At 33.0% G+C, this 23,623-nt stretch overlaps 1 protein-coding gene and 1 long non-coding RNA gene across 7 annotated transcripts; one reads left to right on the plus strand and one right to left on the minus strand.

The window, feature by feature from the left end:
* LOC105334479 (protein kinase C iota type) lies at positions 1-23,623 on the plus strand. 6 transcript variants are annotated; one of them, XM_066079836.1, is made up of 20 exons: positions 1-131; positions 1,699-1,774; positions 2,320-2,441; positions 2,571-2,660; positions 2,859-2,909; positions 3,001-3,086; positions 3,216-3,350; positions 3,512-3,605; positions 3,764-3,804; positions 4,121-4,150; positions 5,583-5,600; positions 7,280-7,444; positions 7,534-7,631; positions 7,876-8,012; positions 17,018-17,103; positions 17,634-17,721; positions 20,175-20,300; positions 20,630-20,709; positions 21,230-21,435; positions 21,758-23,623. In XM_066079836.1, exons 2-20 carry the CDS (start codon positions 1,716-1,718, stop codon positions 21,843-21,845), a joined length of 1,800 nt encoding a protein of 599 aa, XP_065935908.1. In that variant the 5' UTR covers positions 1-131; positions 1,699-1,715; the 3' UTR covers positions 21,846-23,623. The 6 variants fall into 6 exon arrangements, with proteins under 6 accessions (XP_065935908.1, XP_065935907.1, XP_011436253.3 ...); XM_066079835.1 differs by lacking the exon at positions 17,634-17,721 and adding an exon at positions 17,868-17,955; XM_011437951.4 differs by lacking the exon at positions 17,634-17,721 and adding an exon at positions 18,205-18,292.
* Positions 3,240-7,046, minus strand: LOC136273981 (uncharacterized). Its single transcript, XR_010712224.1, has 3 exons — positions 6,784-7,046; positions 4,523-4,684; positions 3,240-3,376 (listed from the first exon to the last, which is right to left on the minus strand). It is a non-coding gene; the product is annotated as an uncharacterized lncRNA (long non-coding RNA).

Consider the following 23,623-nt stretch of genomic DNA (forward strand, 5'->3'; position numbering starts at 1 on the left):
CTTTTGCATTGTCATAAGTATAAGTCACGTGATTTCCGGTTTAGATTGTAAACATGGAGGAACTGAGTAAGCAGTGAGGATTGTGGTGTGAATCGGGCTCATTACTTGACCTATTTAGCTTCGATATATAAGTATGTTGTTAAAAAGTTATGCTTTAAGTGTATATCTTTATTTAAACAAGACATATTGGGTTAAAACAAGCCGAAAGTTACAAAGGTAGCAATGAATCTGTTTTGATTATATTGTCATGTTGAACATGAAAAAATTTGGTTCAACAAAACTAAACCAAAAATTAGGTAAAAAGCCAAATCATTAATTAAATCGATCCTTTTAATTGTGTTATTGATTTTGATTGTCTATTACTTAAGTAGCATGACTCAACTTAGTAGTTAAAGTATATGAAGGTACAGGGTACTAGGGTGTGGTAGAACATTTGTGTATTGAAATTCTTTCAGGTGTATTTGTGATTTGTAAAAGAATCCCTGAATCCTTGTTGTTTTTTTTAAAAAGCACCAAAAAAGCATTTTAATCTTTATATTAAAGATATACATCTGTTAATCAGTTATCCTAGAATGTGACAAAAATATGTAACTCATTATCATGTTAAACAGAAGGAACAGCCAATTTTTCATATATACTAGTACATGAGGGTTGGTACCTACAACCTTTTTTTTTGGGGGGGGGGGGGGGGGGTTAGTACGTGCATTTCCATGGAGTTCATGCTCTCAATGCTTATATAGCTTTAGTTTTTATTGATCAAGAAATAATACACACATAAACTGTGCCACATTATGTCTTATTGTATATAAACATAGGTAGAAATAGAATAAACTCTTGGTTAAATGCTTAATAATTATTCGTACCTTGATTATAAATTTGCATAATTATTCAACCTTGTGGAAATAACATAGAGGCTGAAGTTTCAATTAGTTTGTAATAATATGTATGTTTATAGTCTTATGATTAGTAGTTTCTTAGAAATATAACTTGACCAAATGCACACTTGATGATTGTTTGCATGATATTTTGGGAGTTTGTTATTGTAAGCCTAAAGGTTTGGTTGGCTAAATAACTATACAATGTTCCATGAATTTGCTACCTTAAAAAGTATATACATCTGTGTATATTATAATGTTCATTTTGAGATCAAATGGTTTAATGATATTCTACAAGAACAATTCAAAACACAATATTCAAATTCAAAAGCATGCTTTGCAGCTTTACTTATACCTGGTAGTTGGGAGACAAAAGACATGTTCAACAAGCCTATTTTAACATCTTATTAACAAAAGAATGTACAAATATATGGAAAACTAAAAGATTATTCATAAAATATTCATGTGTTCAGTTGATATTTTTGAAATCCTTTACATTAAAGTTTTACACACATGGATGCATAAAATGTACATGAATAATGAAGTTATGATTTAGATGCAAAAAATAGAGAAATTCTTGTGGTTTATCCAGCATGACCTATTAATTCCATAGAGATTCTAGCAACAGTATGACAGCTGCACAATATGCTGTGTCAGCAAATTTTTTGTCAGAAGTGTAGCTTATAATTAAGTTTGTGCCTTCTACATAACAGGTTTTCAGGGCCATTTCATTTAACTACCCTCACTAGTTCTCTTAAGTAATAAAAATCAATACTGCTCCTTTCCCTTGCTGCAACATTATTTCTTCATCATCATTTCGCAGACAAACATCTTGCCAAAATGCCAATACAAGAGACAGAGGATCATGATGCAGTGCGGATGAAGGTGGGGTACAATGGGTAAGTGCTCAGACCTATTTTAGTGCTGTAGGACAAAATTTGGTGCTGTCTGGATTATTAAATTATTGTCAGGTTCACTATGCAAAAGTATTTTCTTTGAGTTAAATCTTTTCTGTGTAAATCAAATATTTACTGAGACTTTCAAACCTTATGTTTCAAAATTAACAGGTAATTTTTTTGGTGAAATTTTGTGAGCAACTGCTGCAAAATGGCAATTACTTATGTAATTTCTCTCTTTTTTTTCACTCATTTTTATCTCAACTTGGATTTTTTTCTGCTTGTCAAATAAAAAAAAGATTTACACTGTGTATTTATGTCTAAATTCTTGTCGTACATATTCATTGCTGTGATCTAGGTTCAATATTTTTATTGAATGAAGTTTTCGTACTATAGATAATGTAAATGAAGTAATTGCAGGGTCCCTTGTAATGGCTTGTATTATTTTAAATGGTTTAAAAAAATGAACGAAAATGTGTAAATATTTATGCAAATAGGAATTTATTTTTCAGTATAAATTATAAACAAATTCATGATGATGTTTGTAGGGACATACTCATAACAAGCATAGGTCCAGAAATATCCTATGAAGATTTCTGCTCTGAGATAAAGGACATTTGTAAATTTGATGATCAACAGCTTTTCACGGTCAAGTGGCTTGATGAGGAAGGTTTGTCAATTTCAGAGGAAAAAAAGTTTGACGTTCAATGTTTTAAAAATATTTGGTGTGTCTTAAGAATCCTAATCTATATGACAATTAAATCCTGCTTTATGAATGTGAGGCCATTTTCTGATACAGGTGACCCCTGCACGATATCGTCCCAGACAGAGCTGAACGAGGCCATTCGTCTGTATGATCTGAACAAAGACTCCGAACTGGCTCTCCATGGTATGTTTAGTATTTACATCTGTCAACTTTTTTGTTCAGCCTATGTGTATTTCAAATGCTTTGTTTTTTTTACAATTAATTTCCTGTTTGTTGAAATAACCAGCTGGTAACGGTATTCTGGTGCCGTGTTTATATACAAAGGTGTGAAAACCTTGACATAGACTTAGATTCTAAACACTATTTGTTTCTTTCTTTCAGTTTTTCCAAATGTGCCAGAGCGTCCTGGAATGCCTTGTCGAGGAGAAGATCGTAAGGCTGGATTTCATGAGATCTAGTGTACATGCATGTTCCAGTGGATCTGTACATGTTATGTACACTGATTGGTTTCTTATATCTGTAGGTAACATGTACAGAAAAGGTGCAAGAAGATGGAGAAAGTTGTACAGGATCAATGGACACCTCTTTCAAGCCAAACGTTTCTCAAAGGTAAATACTGGCTCATGTTCAGTTACTACAACGGTTGAAAAGGACTCGTTGCCTCATTTAAGTCTGCCATGATTAAAAGATATTTACTATTGACATGGTTGTACGACAAAGTACTTTGTTCTTTTGCAGAAAGCTTTCTGCTCCTTCTGCTCAGACAGAATCTGGGGTCTCGGTCGACAGGGATTCAAGTGTATTCAGTGTAAAATTGCTGTCCACAAGAGGTGTCACAAATTCCTGAAAGTGGTCTGTGGAGCCCCAGTCATTGTAAGATCCTTACAACCCATGTGACACTTCAATACAATATAAAACAGATAAAAGCAATGAAATTACTGTCCTTTTTTTGACAGTTTGGCTCATAGACGTGTACTATGTGTATTTTTGTAGCAGAAGATGCTGTATATATTTGTCTTTAATACAACTTTCAGACTGGAGCTAAGCCAGAGCCTAGAGATGATGTAAAACAGTCAATACCAGATCTGAGGGACATGTCCTTAAAGGAATCCAATGGACACCCAAAATGTATGTATAAATTTGTGTCCAAAACATACATTTTATATATCAATGCTGTAGATTGATTTTCTCTATGTTAATTTTCATCTGACATTTTGAAGTTACCAGATTACAGATTACAGATATCTAAAATGAGCAATGTAGCAAAAGATTCATTCTGTTTACAGTTTCAGAGAATGGAACCTCAATAGAAATAGGAGGAAAAGAGGTATTTATTATTTTGATATGAAAAATACTAGATAAAAATCATATGATAAAACCTATATTTAGCAGAAGAAACTTACATTAAGTTGTTTATTTTTATTTTTAACTTAATAAGAGATATAGGGTCTTTTAAATAGATGGAATATCTTCATGAACATCAAAACTACAAGGAAGCATGCATTATCCTGTAATCTGCCATATTTATATGTAATTGTAAAGATTTCTCGAAGAACAAGGCTGCAGACAAACTGCCCTATTGTGAGCGTTTCCCTGATACTTTGATAAACATTTATTGTACATGAGCATTTATTGACCCACAGTTGACTGAGGAGAGTGAAGTTGACACTGAGGTAAAGACAGACATTTGTATTCCCTCTGGTGTATGTTGTCGGAATGAATGGAAACTGATATTGAGCATTATAGATTTTAGTCTGTCACTGTATGTCATGTGTGTAAAGTCAAGAAGAGCTATGCCATTTATGATGCTTCAGAAAATGGACCGATTTGCAATGGTTTTGCCAGATCTTATAAAATTTACCGGTTTACGCTATGTGCTTGTCTTTAAGAATTCTGTTGTGTGTGCTATAATGCATGGGAAATTTGAAAAGTCATGCAATTTGGATGTACATGTATTTACAGCCATTCAAGTACTTTGTTATTAAGTGGCAATTTCCATTATTTTATCTCATAAGAATCAGTTGATATTTTTATAGGATACTTACTTTTTCCCCATGCCCATTAGTTTTATTCTGTTTTATCTGTACCAGAAGTGCATGGAAGGTTTTCAATATCTTGCATATTTCATCACTAGTTGTTATCTATTTTGGAATGTGGAAATGTATATCTGTGCTTTAATGGAAACAAACCCCAGTTGCTCCAACTTCCTAGAGGGAAATTAAGAAGAAAAACATTTTTAGGATGTTAATAGGGCCGGCGTATTAGGGTTATATAAAAAAAATTAAAGGAACTCAACAAGGAAACAATTGTAATATACCAGGAATTTGGAAACTTGCTGGAAAGAAATTTTGGTATTTGAAGTAGTTTAAGTTGCTTAAAGGTTAAGAAAGAATCAATTATTAAATGACTGATGGAATAGATTTCAATTCATTATTTTTATCAATGAGAGAATCTTTGGTTAGAAATTAACATACACTTAATCTGAATTTATACTATTTTTGAAGAGTAAACCAAATTATGAAATACTAGTTGTATAGTACATTTCTGTATGCAAAATTTCTTTCTGACTTATGTTAAGTTCAGTGCGCTCTTAGTCATTGTATTTATACAGCTGTCTTTTCTGTACACACTTCATTACACTGTGTTGATTCCACTCCCAAGAGCTTCAGAGACTGAGAAAAACAAAGAGCTTTAGTGACTGAAGAAAACAAAAGTGCCACAAACACATAGATTTTGTGCTAAAAAATGTTGTAATTCTGTTGTCTGATCGCATCTACTCTCAGCTTTTTTTTCAGTCTTAGAAATGTGGTTCATTTCTTAGGTTATTCTTTAATGACATATTTTCTTCTCTACCTTCTGTAAATTTTAATTTCTACCCTAAAGGATTGGACTTATCGACACTCTAAATCTTCACTTTGTGAATCACTCCTAGGTTAAACGTCTTCATTTTAGTTTGTTGAAATATCTGTTGAAATGACATTGAACTAATGTTAAAAATTAACCTCAGTACATGTATTTACTTTTTATGTCGGTATGCTGTACTTGATTTAATGTATGTGTGTAAGGTAGTGTAATGTGTGTGTGTTATTTTTCATCCACAATCAGGCCCAACCAGCGGTTCAGGTAAAACTAGCTGTTCTAAAAAGTGATATTGATGCTACAGTGGCAATTGCATCCTATGCTCTGTGTCGATCCAGAAAATATCATATCTGTTGCTTGACTTCAATTTCCTTTAAACATTCACATTTCTATTCAATATTTAATGTACTGCAGTGTTAATGATTTTTTTTGCTTTTATATTAAAAAAAATCTCCATTGTGCTAAATATCATCACTTTATTTTTGTTTCTTGTCTCTATTGTTTTTATTTTAAAATAGAATTTTTTATTTTAAATTGATTACTGCACAACCTGGAGTTAATGCATAGAAATTGATTTCTGTTCAATGCCTAAGTTTTTCTCTGGATCTGTGTGAAATGTGTTTGCAATTGTGTTTTTCATTTTAAATTCATTTTACATGTGCATTCAATATATAAACACCAAGAATGTAACTGTAAGGATTAAAATGTCTAAATGCACATTTTAATTGTGAAAATTCAAGTTGTCATATGAAATAAAAAGTTATAGTTTTTTTTTTCAGTCAAAACTCCCAAATTTCTGTCAAATTTACTCTGATTCATAACAACAACAGCTTCAGAAATTAGAAATAAAATCATGATAGATTCCTTAATCCATGCAATAATTTAAAAGCAAAGCATGTTTTCTTTTCATGCAGAACTTTTTGCACAAATATTGAATCCCTCCTCTTTATAAACTATTTGCTAAATATCTATACAAATCCTTGTGGAAACCCTTGATCATTCTTTTGATTGCTTGCTGACCATGGACCAACTTAGTGAACTTTCCTTGGTTTCATAAGTATTCATTACTGAGTAACTCTCAGTCCACATAGAGTAGGGGAATCTTATTATGATTCAAGAGGTATGAAAATGAATATCATGTTAAAAGATTATGTTAGTGATTATGAGAATGCTTAATTGGTTAAATTTTTCTCACAAAATTGGGAAGGAGTCAACTACCGGTAAAATAGGGCAGGAATCATTCATAAAACTGAGAATTTTTTTTCAGTGGGGATATGCATGACTGATTGTGGGTTTCTGAAGATGATCATTAATTAAAAAAAAATACCCAGCATATAGAAAACCTCAATGTAAAGAATATATGTTAAAATGCATTCATGTAAGAATTTCCATATACAAAGCAAACCCTGGATGTCCATCATTCCATTGTCATGCATCACTGCTTTACCTGTTTTAGGTGCTCACATGTTAATCAGAAAACGGATATTGGCTGGAGATATATTCAATATTATCCTGTGTAACCATTGATTAATGTCCCACAGTCAAAACAACACAATATGATAGAAGAAGAAGTTTGATGAAAGTTGAATTGCACTGTATATAAGTGATTTTATGCAGCACTTCCTTGAACAAGTACACCTCTCTCTAGAATTTTGATTTGGTTTTTTTAAGATGTTTTAGAAAAATAACTTTAATACAGAAAAATCAATTATAGGCCTATTACAAAATGTCCTGTACTTAGTACACTTTTAACTTTATCTACTTTAATCTACAATGAATCCATCTAATGCTTAAATCAAGAAACGTAACATTTCATACATGATGTCAACAAGAGTCGTTGTTTCAATACACTGTGTTTTAAAAAATCTGAGACTTGATTGCCCAGCCTTAACAGTAATTGATGACGTATTTTGCTTTAAAATACAACAATTCCTGCATTTCAGACATCCAATGGAACAGACTCTCAACAGGTGACATTGGATCAGTTTGAACTGCTGCGGGTCATAGGTCGCGGGAGCTACGCCAAAGTCCTGATGGTGGAACAGAAACGTACCAAACGAGTCTACGCAATGAAGGTCATCAAAAAGGAGCTTGTAAATGAGGATGAGGTAGGACTCGGAGCTAACAGCTCTAACAATGGGGTCATAATTGTGTGCAGTTCTTAGTTTTATTTAATGGAGACTTTTGTTTATTTTAGGATATAGACTGGGTGCAGACAGAGAAGCACGTGTTTGAGACAGCCACCAACTACCCCTTCCTTGTGGGGCTTCATTCTTGTTTCCAGACCCCCAGCAGGTACTTTTAAAAATAGTTTAAACTCAAGCTGGAATTGTACTTAATATGAAAGAACACTTCAGATTGTAGACTTTTCACATCTCATAACTATAATGATATCTCTACTGCAAGAACAGCCCCCCCCCCCCCCCCCCCCCCCCATTTATGATATGCACAATATACATGTATGTGACCATGCATGTTTTTTGATGGTGTGTAACTGTCTGTGTTCAGTAATTGTTACATTTATGGCTTCTTTTTCCAGACTGTTCTTTGTGATCGAGTTTGTGAGTGGAGGAGACTTGATGTTTCACATGCAGAGACAGAGGAAGTTACATGAGGAGCATGCTCGCTTCTACTCGGCCGAAATCTGCCTGGCTCTCAATTTCCTCCATGAAAGAGGTTTTTGCATCTTTTCAATGATTGAGTGTTAGAGTTGTGTTTTACAAAGTTAGATAGCAAATTACCTCAACTCAGCTTACCTCTTAATGCCTGCCGGCACATGAGACCCAAAGATAGCAAATTGTAAAAAGATATAATTATGTCTCCCCTTTCAAAGGGGAGACATATTGTTTTTGTCGACTTTCTTATTAGGGTTTTCCGTTTTTCAACGGAAAACCCTTCTGTTATTCTACTGTTTCTTATTATTATTTTTTTTTTTTCCCGCAAATTTTGTGCACGAGATTTCTCGAACATTTTTTGTCTGATTGCTATGAAACTTTCAGGGTATGTAGATGATATTAATATCTCTAGACGTTTTTTTCAAATTTTTAAAATTCACTTCCGGTTATGAGTTATTGCCCTTTAATTGAAAATTGGGGGGTCTTTTGTCCAGAGTTGATCTCGGGAACTACAGATGATAGATGCATGAAATTTGGCGAAATTGTTGGTAACATTTTATAATTTTGCTGGCATGAAAATTTTGGTAATTTCTTTGTTAGTTTTTGAGCTATTTGTCGCCAAAGTTTAAGATTTTTTCGGGGCTGAAATTTTGTTGCTTTTTGTATTATAACCTTTAAACTAAAAATATTTTGTTAATACATATAGAACAAAAGTTGTTTAGAATAACGAGAGCTTTCATTTAAAATTAAGAAAAAAGGGCTGGCCCCTATAATTAGAGGTCAGCAGCTCATACACGTATTTTTCTGATAGCAAAAATCGTTATCATTTTATGAAAAAAAATTAATTTAGTTATTGTTAATATATTAAATAATGTCATTTGGTATCAAATTAAACAAGTTCTGTCCTATATTTTTTTTTCAAATTTCATAAAACAAATATGTGAGAATCGTACATGAACGAGTTAATATGTCTACATAGACACACAAGCGAACAAATGCCACATTAAGGCCCAGGCATTTACTGCATTACGTTGTGTTGCGTCTTAGATAAATTGTTGTGATTCAATTTCATTTTTTTTTCATCTATATCATTTATGAATTCAATGAACACACATTATTTAAACGTTCTATGTGCAACTATTTGTCGGGGCGCCCCTGTTTGTGACCCCCCCGCGCGCGCGCCGAATGTAAACAGTAACGAACGGCATTGTAGAAAAGAGAGAGCCGTAATGCAGAAGAGAAGTTGTGTATTCTTTCGGTGTACACATGCATTTTCAAGTTACTGTGAAACATATGAACATGCACAGGGAACAATACTACATATTTGTATAAGGAGGGATATGTTCTCGTGTGAATCGTTTACGAGGAAATTCTGACAGCCACACTTCTGTCGACGATCAGCCGTTGATAAGCTACGAGTAATAAAGGAGAAAAGATGGACATTAAAGTGTGTGATTTATGTGGATGTTACTGAAGAAGGTGAGGCTTTTACTCCTTTTAAAGTTTCTTGTTAACTGGTTAAAATTTAGTATATAGTATAGATGTACATGTAAGTACGTGCACACTGTTAGATGTTTTTGTTATGGTGTGGGTGTTTGTTTACTAACGTGTAATTTTTACATGTTTCATGGGTGTTTAGACTCGCTCGAGGTTCATGGGGGACTGGAAAGGGTAACTGAATTTATCTATTTAAAAAAATAACAGATTGTGAATTTTCAACTCAAAATTCAAAGCAGGGTCTAATTAGAAACATATCATATATTCTTGTGCAGAGGACTCCAAATGTAGTCATGAATACCCTGTAGACATAACTTCAAGTAAATAAAATTGTATACTTCAGACTTCAGAGTTAAAACATGACTTTAATATCTTTATGATGCCGATCATTGTATCATTAAAGAGGTATAGCAGACCAACGGGTACCCGGTACATGTACTTGTACATGTAGGTTACAAGTTAGAACTATGCCTACCATTCTACCAGTTCACATAATTTTTCTTGTTTAGCAGTTATGATGTGTACTTAAATTGTCCTTGTTAATGTTTTAAATGTAATTTTTTATTCTCTTTTTTTAATCTGACTACTGGCAGTACTGGCGTGCGAGCAGTTCTCTCCGAGGACCATTTCTCGCTGGTGCACTGTTACATCATATTTTCGTATATAATTTTATGTGTTGATAAAATGACGTAACAATGCACTGGTGAGAAATGGTACTCGGCGAGAACTGATCGCACGCCAATATTGATTAATTACAGACAAAAACTGAAGGTTGCGAGTGTTATTTTTGTTTAAAATAATTCTTTATATATGTGACGATCAGACCGGTTTGAATACCAGTGCCAGATAGCTCAGTTGGTAGAGCACCTGACTAGAGATTCAGGGGGCCCAGGTTCAAATCCCTTCATTATTTCTCCCATCCTGTTACAATATTGGTGTTGTGACCAACCCCTGGAACTAACAGGTTAACTCGATCCTGCCAGGGATGATCTTCGAGGGTGAAGATCATTTAAGGGGGAGGAATGTGACGGTCAGACTGGTTTGAATACCAGTGCCAGATACATGTAGCTCAGTTGGTAGAGCACTTGACTAGAGATTCAGAGGGCCTGGTTCGAATCCCACTTTGTTCCGTCATTATTTCTCCCATCTTTTACATATACATGCATGTATATCAGATATATGACAGATGATTAAGGTCATCACATGTTTTGCAAGATGCAATATTAAGTGTTAAAATCCTTTACTTTACAACAGAATACATTTAAGTGAATATTTATGTTTCTTGTTATTATTTGGTGTGGTTTTCTTGACAGTGTCGCATAAACAATTTACCCGCTCCTAAAACACAAACTTCCCTTTTGTGGATTCAGCTTACAGCTGATTGGCTGCTGTTGCAGCAGACAAATAAGATATGCACGCACAAAACACAATGAACTTATCAGAGAATGAGTTGAGTTTATTTAAACTGTTGGAATTTGGGTATTTTTTTTAAAAATGTATACTTGTGACAAAACATATATGTGGTACATACAGCTGTAGCTTTATGAAGAAAATTTTGGTTAGACCATATATACCTATCATGCAAGTAAATGATATTTACAAAAAACTTGCAATTTATGGCGCACGAAATATACGCTAGTTTTATAAAGATTGACATACATGTAATGTACCACATCCTTTGAAAAATAATCTATTAAAAATTCTTCATTAAGTTTACTCATACATGTTTTATGCTTATTACACGTAGTATTGTTTTTAAAACATGTAATTTATAAGAAAATAAACAAAAACCCTCGCTAAATTTATTTGCAAACAAAAAATACACAGTAGAATTGATAAAAAATGGTATACCAGAAGCTAATACCAGTACATGTACTTTGACGCTGTTCGGTGGGTAATATTCGTTTGTAATTTACGAATTGAAATATTGACTGTTGCACTACAAGTATGGTAATAAACTCTCTCTCTCTCAAACTCTCTCTCTTTCTCAATTTGATAAGTGTTTATACCTATGAAAATTTTTTAATATTATATTATGACTTGATATGCAAATTTTTGATCTTGTACTGCCTAAATGTTATGTCATGTATTGGGATATGTCATACTTATTACACTGCATGGTCAGTGTATTTTTTACAGAAATACTATGCATATGTTAATGTAAACACAGCTATTACTAGTACATGTATGTAAACACAGCTAATTATTTTTTTTATTTATTTCAGCTCAAAACAGACTCTTGTTACCACATGGCTTTTACCGGTACCTGTTGATTCTTGTGGGTCAGCTCCTGAGATTAACCTGTCACCTCTATCCACATGCATATTCCTTGTGTTCTACAGACTATTTACTGGTAATTCAAATTAAATCCGATAATGCATGAACAATAATGGAACTTGAAGAAAGCATCATGCCATGTTGTGGTTTGTGTTTGATAAGAAATTATGAAAACAAAATTAAGGCTGTTTAAAGAAATTCATAATTGCTGTGAAATTTTGTTTTTCAATAAAAGTATACAATTATGTTTCCTTTATTTTTTATTTCATAAAGATATTTAGATGTGTTTACATAATTGAAACCCCCCCCCCCTATTTAATTGTCTGCATTAAGATTACATGTAGGATATGTAAATGTACATTTGACTTTGAAATAACATCTGCTATGATAATTACTTTTGAAATGAACAAGAAACAACCTATTTCTACCTTTCTAAGGTATATATGCATAAAAAAGTAGAAAAACATGTCAAATTTGAACATTTTTCATTGAAATCAACTCTGTCTCCGGCTACCTGGGTGTGTTTGAATTTAATTCTAATTTAAGGCAGATGTCTAACTTGTAGGTTGTAACTTACTGTTTTAGCATGGTTAGAAGAAGACTAGAAATCAGAATAGATTAGATATTCACTAAATATGATTGTTAGCTTACTTTTTTCATGAAAACAAGAAATCACAAGCAGGACAGCTGTCTATTTGTTAATTAAAATGGTACAAATCATACAATAAACAAATGAAGATCACATTTTAGAATCATTGATGATTGTTTTCAAATATGTGTGAGAAATGACTCAAGGAAATTGCCACATGTTTCATAAAATTAGGTAAAACATTTCAAACCATGACTTTTTATGAAAATCAAAAGATTGGGGGGTGGGGGGTATACATGTAAGGGTATTTCTAAGTGATGTGAAGCATTTATGATGATTATATCATGAAGGCATATGTTGTATTGAATAAGGTTTCTTTTTAAAGGTGGTTGAACAAAAGTTGACCTCTAAAAGGTCAGATAAAGATGTTTTACTATGGAGAACCCTGTAAATCTGTGTTTACTAAAGGAAATTGGAAATGGTGGGTTCACTTAAATGGCCATATTTTTATTAAACCTCAATGGAATTGGCAATATGTGGTATTCTTTTTCTCAGAATTGCATTAGCTTTCTTATTCTAAGACAAACCGTCTTTTCATAAAAATGTTAGTGTACTAAGTTAAAAGATACAAGGAACAGTTTCGGATAAAGTACCGTCAATATTTTTGTAAAATTGAGAGTGACTGTACTTGAAGGTTTATCATTGTCGCGTAGATTCATGAAATGAATTTTAATGATTACCAATAGTTAGAGGGATGTCTTTTGTTGGAATTGGTAAGCAATATTAAGGCCCCTAATTTTAAGTACATGAGAAGCAGAAATAAATTGTGAAACTTGCGGCTATGACAGATATGTTGACTTTACAGTGAAATTGAAGGTTACAAACGGGAGGTTATATAACATGAAATGTAGGTGGATGGGATATTATATGCCTATTTAGTATTTACTGGGTATGAGGACAATAGCAAGTTTATTGTCCCCCAAATCAGCAAATATTTAATGAGGCAAAGCCAAGGGAAATAGTAGCTGTTGAATGGGACAATAAACTTGCTATTGTCCGAATAGTCAGTTAATTGGTATTTCATTATACAGAAGAAAACTTTATTTGTCAACGATGCAGAATTTCTTGATGATAAACAAATTAGAGTTAAATCAAACTTTGTATTTAATGCGGCGATCTTATTAGGTCAGAGGTGTTCCGAGTTTAAGGTGATATGGGACACTTCCATGTTGTGACGTATTGTTTATCGAAATAAACAATAAAATAAAGTGTAATTATATAAGTACATGTAGTTTCTTCTCAAAAATGGTCACCTAACTCCTTAGCACAGTGGGTTAGAGGGTTTACTAGGAACCTGTAAGTCATGAGTTCGAATCCCGCTGGGGTTTTTACAATTTTTACCTTTTCAAATATTTTTAAAAGCTATTTTTTGGTTGAATATTGAAAAATTTGAAAATTCTAAACCGGTGAAAAGTTTTCAATTATATAGTACTTTAATCCACATTAATATCGACAGATGTCCCATACCACCTTAAAAAGGAGGGAAATCAAATTCTGCTAATGAATGGTTTTGATGACTATTCACCATGGGCAGATAGCATGGATACTATTTTAGATAAAAAGGCTTGTTTATGCGGGGGCCTTCTAGTGATCAATTTGTCGGTCTGTCCATCCGAGATGGCTTGACAGGAGCATAGCTTCTCTCCCCTTGGCCCAATCTGGCTCATACCTCATCCACAGGGTTCCTTTGGTTGAAGGATGTGCAGTGACCTTGAACCATGTTTTTAGGTATAAGGTTAAGGTCATAGCAGAATTATATATATAAAATCCTTGTCTGGGGCATATCTTTTTTCCCTTTGGTCCAATCTGGCTAATACTCACAGAGTGTCTCTATGGTTAAACGATGTGCAGTGACCTTGCATGAAATTTCTAGGTAACGGGTGAAGATCATATCGGATCATGCAAAAATCCTTTTTTGAGAGCATATATAATTTCTACTAACCCCTATTTGGCTCAGACTTCACATAAGCAGAGCTTTTGAGTAAAGGGTGAAAGGGTGTGTAGTGACCTTGAACCTATTTTCAGTGAAAAGAAACTGTGAAGGTCATATCAGAATTATATTTTTAAAAATCCTTGTCCGGAGTATATCTTCTCTCCCTTTGCTCCATTCAGCCTCATACTTTACCCACATGATGCCTTTGTTCAAAATATATGCAATGACCTCGAATGATATTTGTAGATGAAGAGTCAAGGTCATATCAGATCACACAAAAATCCATATTTTAAGAGCATAGATATACTCTCCTTTTAGCCCCTATTTGGCTAATATTTTACCTTTACAGAGTTTATTGGTTAATGGCGTGCAGTGACCTTGAACCAAGTCTGTCAATGTGAAGGTCATAGCAGATCTTTTTAAAATTAGTTTTAAATAGTAGATTATTTTCCAAATATGCTTAATCTTGGTCAGATTGAACAAAAATGCATGTATGTTAGGGGGAATGAAATTGAATTAAAAGTTCTATGCCAGCTGGAAAAATTTCAAGTTATAGGTCAAGGTCAAAGCAGAATTCTCTGAAATAACATAAGCGGGGCCCTTTGAAATGTTCACCATTTCAATGTTGTCTGGTTCATAGTAATTTTACATAGAAAATATTCACAGAAGTACAGTAAAGTAAACTTAACATCGACAAGTTTCTGACAATTAATGACGCAACGAGCACACAGTACGAAAGGTCAACCTTTTGAAAAGCAGTGAAGAGGAAAAGTTGCTCAGAATTATGTTTTAAACAAAATTGATTTTTTACATAAATTTTAATTTTGCATTCTGGGTTAAGAAAAAAGATGTTAGTTCAAGGTAAAGTAAACTTGTACCTAAAATGAAGTCAAATTTGTTAAGTCGTACTTAAACACATTGGTTTTTTTTGTTAAGTCGTTCTTGAAATGGTTAAGGGTTTTTGGTTAAGTCGTACTTAAAAACATTCGGAAACATGTTAAGTTGTACCAAGAATCATTCGATTTTTTTTTTATCTTTTTGTACTTAGGTTTCTTTGTTACTAGATTAAGAACTCTGCTTCTTAGACGTACTTCTAGCGTTGCTTTCGACATTAGCGGAAAACCCACTCGTTGCTTTGCAACGAGCTTTGCTCTAGTTCTTCTTATTCTTCTTATTCTTCTTATTCTTATTCTTCTTCATCCAAATTTGTCCAAGCCGTAACTTAAATACCCTTTGACATTAAGACTTCAAACTTGGAACATAGGTAGATGATATTGAGAAGGAGTGCACGCCACCAAAAGTTTTGACCTTGACCTATTTTGTTCTTCAAGGTCAAGCTTTTCATAAAAAATATTGTCTGGACCATAACACAAGAATCCTTTAACATACAGACTTTAAACTTGTATCATAGATAGATAGTATATAACCTAGTTGTACCTTACCAAAATTTTTGACCTTGACCTAGAATTTTTATTTCAAGGTCATTTTAGAAAAAACTTCATTGTTCAACTCCTGAATATACTTTGACATAAGGACTTCGAACTTTAAACAAAGAACAATAATAATACACTTAGGTGTACTATTGAATAATATTTGACCTTGACCTTGTTTTACTCAAGGTCAAATTAAGAAAAAAATAATAAAATGTTGTCTGGGTCATAACTTTTATACCCTTTGACATTAAGACTTCAAACTTAGAGCATAGGTAGATGGTATTGAGAAGGAGTGCACGCCACCAAAAGTTTTGACCTTGACCTATTTTGTTGTTCAAGGTCAAGTTTTTCATAAAAAAATATTGTCTGGACCATAACACAAGACTCCTTTAACATACAGACTTAAACCTTGTATCATAGATAGATGGTATATAACCTAGTTAAACCTTACAAAAAAATTTGACCTTGACCTAGAATTTTTATTTCAAGGTCATATTAGAAAAACCTTCATTGTTCAACTCCTGAATATACTTTGACAGGAGGACTTAAAACTTTAAACAAAGAACAATAATAATACACTTAGGTGTACTCTTGAATAATATTTAACCTTGACCTTGTTTTACTCAAGGTCAATTAAGAAAAAAGAAAAAATATTAAAATGTTGTCTGGGTCATAACTTTAATACCCTTTGACATTAAAACTTCAAACTTGGAACATAGGAAGATGGTATTGAGAAGGAGGGCAAGCCACCAAAAGATTTGACCTTGACCTATTTTGTTCTTCAAGGTCAAGCTTTTCATAAAAAATATTGTCCGGACCATAACACAAGACTCCTTTAACATACAGACTTTTCACTTGTATCATGGATAGATGGTATATAACCTAGTTGAACCTTACCCAAATTTTTGACCTTGACCTTTAAATTTTTTATTTCAAGGTCAAATTAGAAAAAAACTTCATTGTTCAACTCCTGAATATACTTTGACAGAAGGACTTCAAACTTTAAACAAAGAACAATAATAATACACTTAGGTGTACTTTTGATTTATATATGACCTTGACCATGTTTTACTCAAGGTCAAATTAAGAAAAAGATGGGTCTGGGTAACATATAGCTGACATTATTCTTTTTCAATTGTTAAATTTGCCCCATATTACAATCCTTGGGGAGAAGGGGAGACGTGTTTTTTTGTAAAAAAAACAATACCCACTAGTTTCTTTCTGTTTCAGTTACATGCAACAGAGTTTATGAAGTTGTTTTTGTGTTTTGTTCACAGGCATTGTGTACAGAGATCTGAAACTGGACAATGTGCTACTGGACCACGAAGGTCACATCAAACTGACTGACTACGGCATGTGTAAGGTAAGAAACCGGTGGCCAGGTGTAGAAATCTGGGGTCCTCAATTCTAGGGGTATCATGTTTCATGTATTAAAGTTTTATTGATCAGGCTGATATGATGTGGTAATTTAATTTGAAGTCTTTTATTATGTAATTTAAAGAATGATTTCTTTGTTTTGTCATGAAATCTCTTCTTTACAGGGTCAGTGCTAAATGTGTGTGAAAATAACCTACATCAAAAACTTTTGAAAGAACTTGTCAATTTATAGAACCAAAATATACAAAAAAGCTTTATGAATATCTTATATAATGGATAAAAAATTACATGGACAAGCTAATATGTATCCAATTCAATACCATGATGGTTTATTTTCTTTAGAAACTGACATTTTCATGTCATTTTTTTTTAAAACATGATTTGGACGATAAACTAGTGTTGGTTTAAAGTACATGTACTTTTAGAGATTTTGACCCAAGGGTGGAAGGTTAAGGTAATTTGTTGGGGGGAGCTTAACATGTACACTGTGTGTTGTATATTTCATGATAAATAAAGGACGGATTGCGACCAGGTGACACAACATCAACATTTTGTGGGACGCCTAATTATATAGCTCCAGAAATTTTACAAGGACATGACTATGGTATGTTCTGTGTTGGCTTAGTGCCCTGTAGGTCTGGGCTTGGGTCAGTTCTCTCCCCTGGTAAAGGGGGACAACTCCTGGGTCCTTCCTACTGGATATAGTGGTAGGGGGTGATTAATATGGCTTTTTTCTGCCTGTTCCCATAGGAGGGCCTGTGGGCTGGAGACACCACCAGTACATTTTGTGGAACCCCTAATTATATAGCCCCAGAAATCCTCCGAGGGGAGGATTATGGTAAGCTTTTTACTAACATCTAACAACAATCCAGGGGCCCATTGAGGGGAAATGAATAACTATCATGTAGTATTGAAACATATTTCAAAACAAACAAACTGAAAAGAAAGCAGTATTGCGATAATGTTTGCAGTTTTGAAATATGGTTTTGTTATTATGGTAGTTTAGTTTCAAGTTTTCCCCCATGGGGCACCTTCTGGATTTTTCCTCTTTTCTTGCTTTTTGTAATGTGTTTTCTCACCTTAACAGGAAGGGCTATGGAGTGGAGACAAAACCAATACGTTTTGTGGAACTCCCAATTATATCGCCCCCGAGGTTCTCCGTGGAGAGGACTATGGTATTGTTAAGAAAACTCCGTGCTTTGGTCATGAATTAGAACCAGATCATTATTCAAGTGAAAATAGTGATCTTTACTTATACATTTACTTTAACAATATTCTTATTCATTTACAGTAAAAGAGGATTAAGCATATAGAGAGATCAAACTAAGCTTTTTCCTTTTTCCATCAATTTTCAAAATTTATAAAATCAAGGACATTCCTATTTGAAAATGAAAATGAAATAGACATTTGATATTGAATTAAACCAATTCATGTACCTCAAAATATCATGGCACTTGTAATAGTTTCAGATCCTGTTAATTTATAGATCCCAGCTAGAATTAACAGGCATTGGATTTATTTAAACAAAAGAAAAGATACACTAATAACATTCTGGTTGAAACTTGAAGAATGATCTGGGTCATTGCACTGCTTGTGGCATCGAGTTTGAACCATACCCCAGTACAAGTCAGGCATGCAGTATTATGGAAAATGTAAAGATGGAAGAAATATCCATATTCTAGGATTTATTTCATATGAATATTATTTAATGTATCAGAATAATGGGGTATTTTTATTATTATTAACCACTAATAGATAATTCCAAATGACATTATATACATATATTTTATATATATGTATGGATAATTGTTTTAACTAAAAACTGGCATGGATATACATTTAAATGTTTATGAACAACTTTCTAAAATAAATTGGGTGGTCATTTTGGGAAATTTCTTTAACCATTATATTAACACTATTTCTGAGCTAAGTATTGGAAAAGCAAGAAAAGCATGGGCATTTATCACTAAGTGTTGTGATGCATGGGTCAGGGGTCATGGAATGAGTACATGTAGTGTAATGTTCAGTAGAATGTTTGTGTTCTATGTTATTTGTTCCTCTGTAGAGAATCGCCTCCTCTTTATGAATGAATTTTAGAAAAGTAAATGTATTGAATAATGTTAAATTTATTGTAGATCTTTGTATTTTATTTTGATATACAGATAGTAACTAAAGTTCATTGCTTCATATTTGTATAAAGATATGTTATAACTTAGAGTATTGATTGATTTGATTGAATTTGCTCACCGATGCATTGTGCTACTTTGCCTCGAATTGCACAACCTATTGAAGATAAAATATTGAACACCTCAGTACCCCAGTGATTTATTTTCATCGCCATTTCACAGAAGGATGCAATCACCCAATATAGTAGCTAGTCCACATTTCCAAATGTTATTTTATATGGTTTTAGGCTTCATTCATATGATTGCATATTGCAATGCAAAATTACTCAAGGTATAGTCAAATGAATGGAAATTCCCATTTATTTTCAATACCAATGGCTAATATACATTGCTGTTTAATCTGTTAATAAAAGTCAGCTCAAATTCATATTGGATTTTGAAATTTATTGGAGTTAATGAATTGCTGCTAAATATGGCAGTACATGTACTAACTTGCATCAAAATATGATATTACAAATAAATGTCCAATATGCAACCTTTGCACATTGAACAGAACTCATCATTTTGATAATATGAACGAAGCATATGCTACTGTTTTACTTAATATAATATTCATTGATAAGACAGTTCTATGTAAATCTTTGTAATACAGTGTATGAGGTTTCATATGTACATTGTAATATTGATTTTTAGCTTTTATGAGAATGTTTGCATTTGTATTGAAATATAAAACTATAATTCAAGTAGATGTAGTACTAAATTTATATTTTTCATTTATATTGTATTGAGGACTTATGATCAAATTAAATCAACTTTTCATGAAGAAATCAAAAACACATTTATGCATTGTGAGAAATGTGCAAACACTGTAGTTAATTTTAACTTAAATAAGACCTGCATTTGATTGACTGTGACTTTGTGCTTGACACAGATTTCAGCGTGGACTGGTGGGCGCTAGGGGTGCTCATGTTTGAGATGCTGGCAGGTCGGTCACCATTCGATGTGGTCGGTGGAGCAGAAAACCCAGACCAAAACTCAGAGGACTACTTATTCCAAAGTAAGTTCTTATTGTAACATTATAAGCCTGTATTTTTTGCAAGCTTTAATTTAGTGTGTTAAGCAGGAAAACCGTTGATTGTCAATGTGGCTCTTTGAGTTTGTTAAGTTTTTATTTATAATACATGTAGTTAACATTTATTAGCATAATAACCAACAAACATGGTTCCGTGAAAACATAGAAAGTGGAATAAAAATATCTATGATATTTACACCACTGAATAACCACTCTAACAATAAATCACTTAAAAAGTGTTGCAGTTACAGCAGTTAACAAAAGTAGCATCATAAAAGTTTGTCATTTTTTAAATTTTTTGTCTTTTTTTTCAGTCATCTTGGAGAAAACTATTAGAATACCCCGGTCGCTTTCAGTGAAGGCTGCTTCCATCCTCAAAGGATTCCTCAACAAGGTACTCTGTCCTGTGTCAGTGTGACCGTAGAAACACAGGAATTACTTGTATTCTCCTTTGTACTATGGTTTTAAGCTTCTCTGTTTTAAAGAAGAAAAAAAAGAAATGACAATTTTATGCAGAAGAAAATAAATTATCATAAAGTAATTTTTGTTGGACACAGGAAAAGATGATCATTTTAAAGGAATGCTAAAGAGCAAAAAAAAAATCCTCATTACATTATTAGTTGTCATACCTTTATAGAAAATTAAGGAAATATGTTTTACAAGAGCATCTGTTCAAATTTTTATTTTGGATGAAATATATACTTATCTGAGCAGTAAACTCATTATAACTATATTCATTATATACATTAATTTTAAATAAATTTTTGTATGAATTTTGCATGGATATTCATAATAACTGTTTTGCTGTACCCTTTTTAGAAATATTTGTTAACTCTACAAAAATGACAATGACCTATCATTACAAGATTTTTGAATTAGAAAAAAATACCGATACCCTTTACTTAACCTTACAGAATCCTTCGGAGAGACTTGGATGCCATCACGACTCTGGGTTTAATGACATTCAATCTCACCCCTTCTTCCGCGCCATTCAGTGGGATGTGCTGGAACAAAAGTTGGTGACCCCGCCGTATAAACCCAGCCTCAAGTCAGATCGTGACCTTGAGCACTTTGACCCTGCTTTCACTGATGAACCAGTACAGCTGACCCCTGATGACCCGTATGTTGCTTCTCTTTTGTTATCTTTTGTTTGTTTTTTACATAGTTCTTGTTTTAAGCTCTTCTCATTTTCACATATATAGGCATCTGTGATGCATTAGAGCTTCTATTATGGCAAAATATTTTCAAAAATTGACAAACCAAAAAAAGCATTGATATGAATTTCTACTTGTATTTCTGTGTTTGATTTAATTTTCTTTGTTGTAAATTGGGAGAAGGGGCATTATTTTGAACATGAGGGGGGATATTTTAAGTGGAGATTAGAGTTATTATATTAAACACTAGATTTGATTGTTAACATCTTCTGCATTTTCTTTTTATAGGAAAGTGATTGACAAAATTGAGCAGTCTGAGTTTGATGGCTTTGAATACGTCAATCCTCTGCTGATGTCGATGGAGGATTGTGTATAGTCTGATCCTTGGTCACACCCATACAAACAATAAACTGACACTTAGTCACCCATAGTCACACCCACACAAACAACAAACCAACACTTTAGTGGCACAAACCTAACGGACAGGAGCTGTGTACCGGAGCCAGGAGAACCAGACAATCGCATACTTGTACCTCAAACTGTTGGTGAATGGTATTAGTAAATGACCAAAGAAGTGAGGTCATTGGAGATTTTTTTTTACCTTTAACTGTGTGCACAGGATGCTAATCAATTTGTGATATATGTACTGTTAATGGCGACATTTTTTGAACATTTTCAAAATTTAACTCAAAGAACTGTCTGTACAATGTACTAATATTAACTTTATTGTACAGTTATGGAGAAACTTTTGTGATTTTTTTTTTTTGGGGGGGGGGTGTTCTGGTCGGAAGGGGGCATTTTTTTTTTGCATTATTGTGTTCTACATGTATATGTTATTTAAGGGGCAAACAAATACGTGTGTATATTTAAGTTTTTGTGATTCTGTCTTAGTCCATAAGAACTGTCAAGTATTTTGTGACTGTATTTAGCTATGTCTTTGAGAGGCATCGGTATTAAGCTATGTCTTGTGACTCTTGTCTTTGAGAGGCATTGTTGTACAACGAAGAGAAGTTTACCAGTTATTTGTACATTAACTAGCTTGAAAAACATGGTTTTTGTGGGGTAGTTTTATTATTTTGCAATTTTTTTCCTTAGAAGAACATTGGAGAATTGGTTGGATATTTCCAAGTGACCAAAAACATATCATGATGGGAAGAAAGATTGTGAAAAAAAATAGATAGAAAAGATCTGATTTTCAAAACAAGTTTATAGAACATCATGTTTAGCGTAGGTCATTTCATGTACTTCTTCCTCTGTCACACAATGTCATTCCTTTTGTGCTGAGATTGCCTGAAACTTGTGATGTGGAGTCTTTTTTGTTTTTATGTGTGGAAGTAGCCCAAAGTGCAATGGATTCATTTCTTGTCAGTCAGCAGTGCTGGATTTTTTGTTACGTTAACATGTATTGTTATTTTGTGCTCTCTTGACACCTGTTGAATAATGGTATCTATTTGTACTACACACTAAGAAGAGAAAAATGATTTGTGAAGTAAAAAAAATATATATAGAATAACGCAACATTTACTTATCATGTATTGTTATAACAAATGTATCTTTTTTTGTCAAATATGTCTGAATAATGTTCTTATATCTTGATTGGGTATTGATGATTAATCAAATTATTTTAGAAAGTAAAAAAAAAATTAACAATTTATACACTCATATTGAATACAGCAACTGTCTTCCATAAAACAAAACCTGTTATTTCTTTCTTTACCATATTGATTTGGAGATCAATTTGTATTGTGACTTTCAATTGTACAACATTCTGTTGAATGCGGACTTCATCATCTGTATATTTGAATTTTTGCCATTTTCATCTTTTTTTCTTAGAAACTTATTAAAATGATCAAATATTTTTTTACTGAGTAGAAAGTAGAGAGCACAGTGATGCAAATTACTTCTAGAAGATGACATTTTCTTTAGATTGCAATTTCAGAAGTTTCCTTAGAAGAGAGTTTTTCTACCCACAACTTTGTGTTTTGATTTTTTTTTAAAGGCCAGTTTTGCTGAAGTGCAAATTTGACTATCAGAAGCATTCCAGATTATTTTAAATTCATTTTGAATTTTTTTTTTCTATTTTGCATAATTTATCATTGGTTGTGATATTTCAAATTAAGATGTATGGTGTACAATAAATACAATTTGCATGTA

This window comes from Magallana gigas, chromosome 3 (genome assembly GCF_963853765.1).
Source record: "Magallana gigas chromosome 3, xbMagGiga1.1, whole genome shotgun sequence".
NCBI classification, from domain to species: domain Eukaryota; kingdom Metazoa; phylum Mollusca; class Bivalvia; order Ostreida; family Ostreidae; genus Magallana; species Magallana gigas.

Bases quoted from the DNA above. Each gene is read 5' to 3' on its own strand.
- LOC105334479 (XM_066079836.1), top strand. From the start codon at position 1,716: ATGCCAATACAAGAGACAGAGGATCATGATGCAGTGCGGATGAAGGTG. The intron at 2,442-2,570 runs GTTTGTCAATTT...TTTCTGATACAG, and splicing joins CAAGTGGCTTGATGAGGAAG to GTGACCCCTGCACGATATCG. The intron at 7,445-7,533 runs GTAGGACTCGGA...TGTTTATTTTAG, and splicing joins AGCTTGTAAATGAGGATGAG to GATATAGACTGGGTGCAGAC.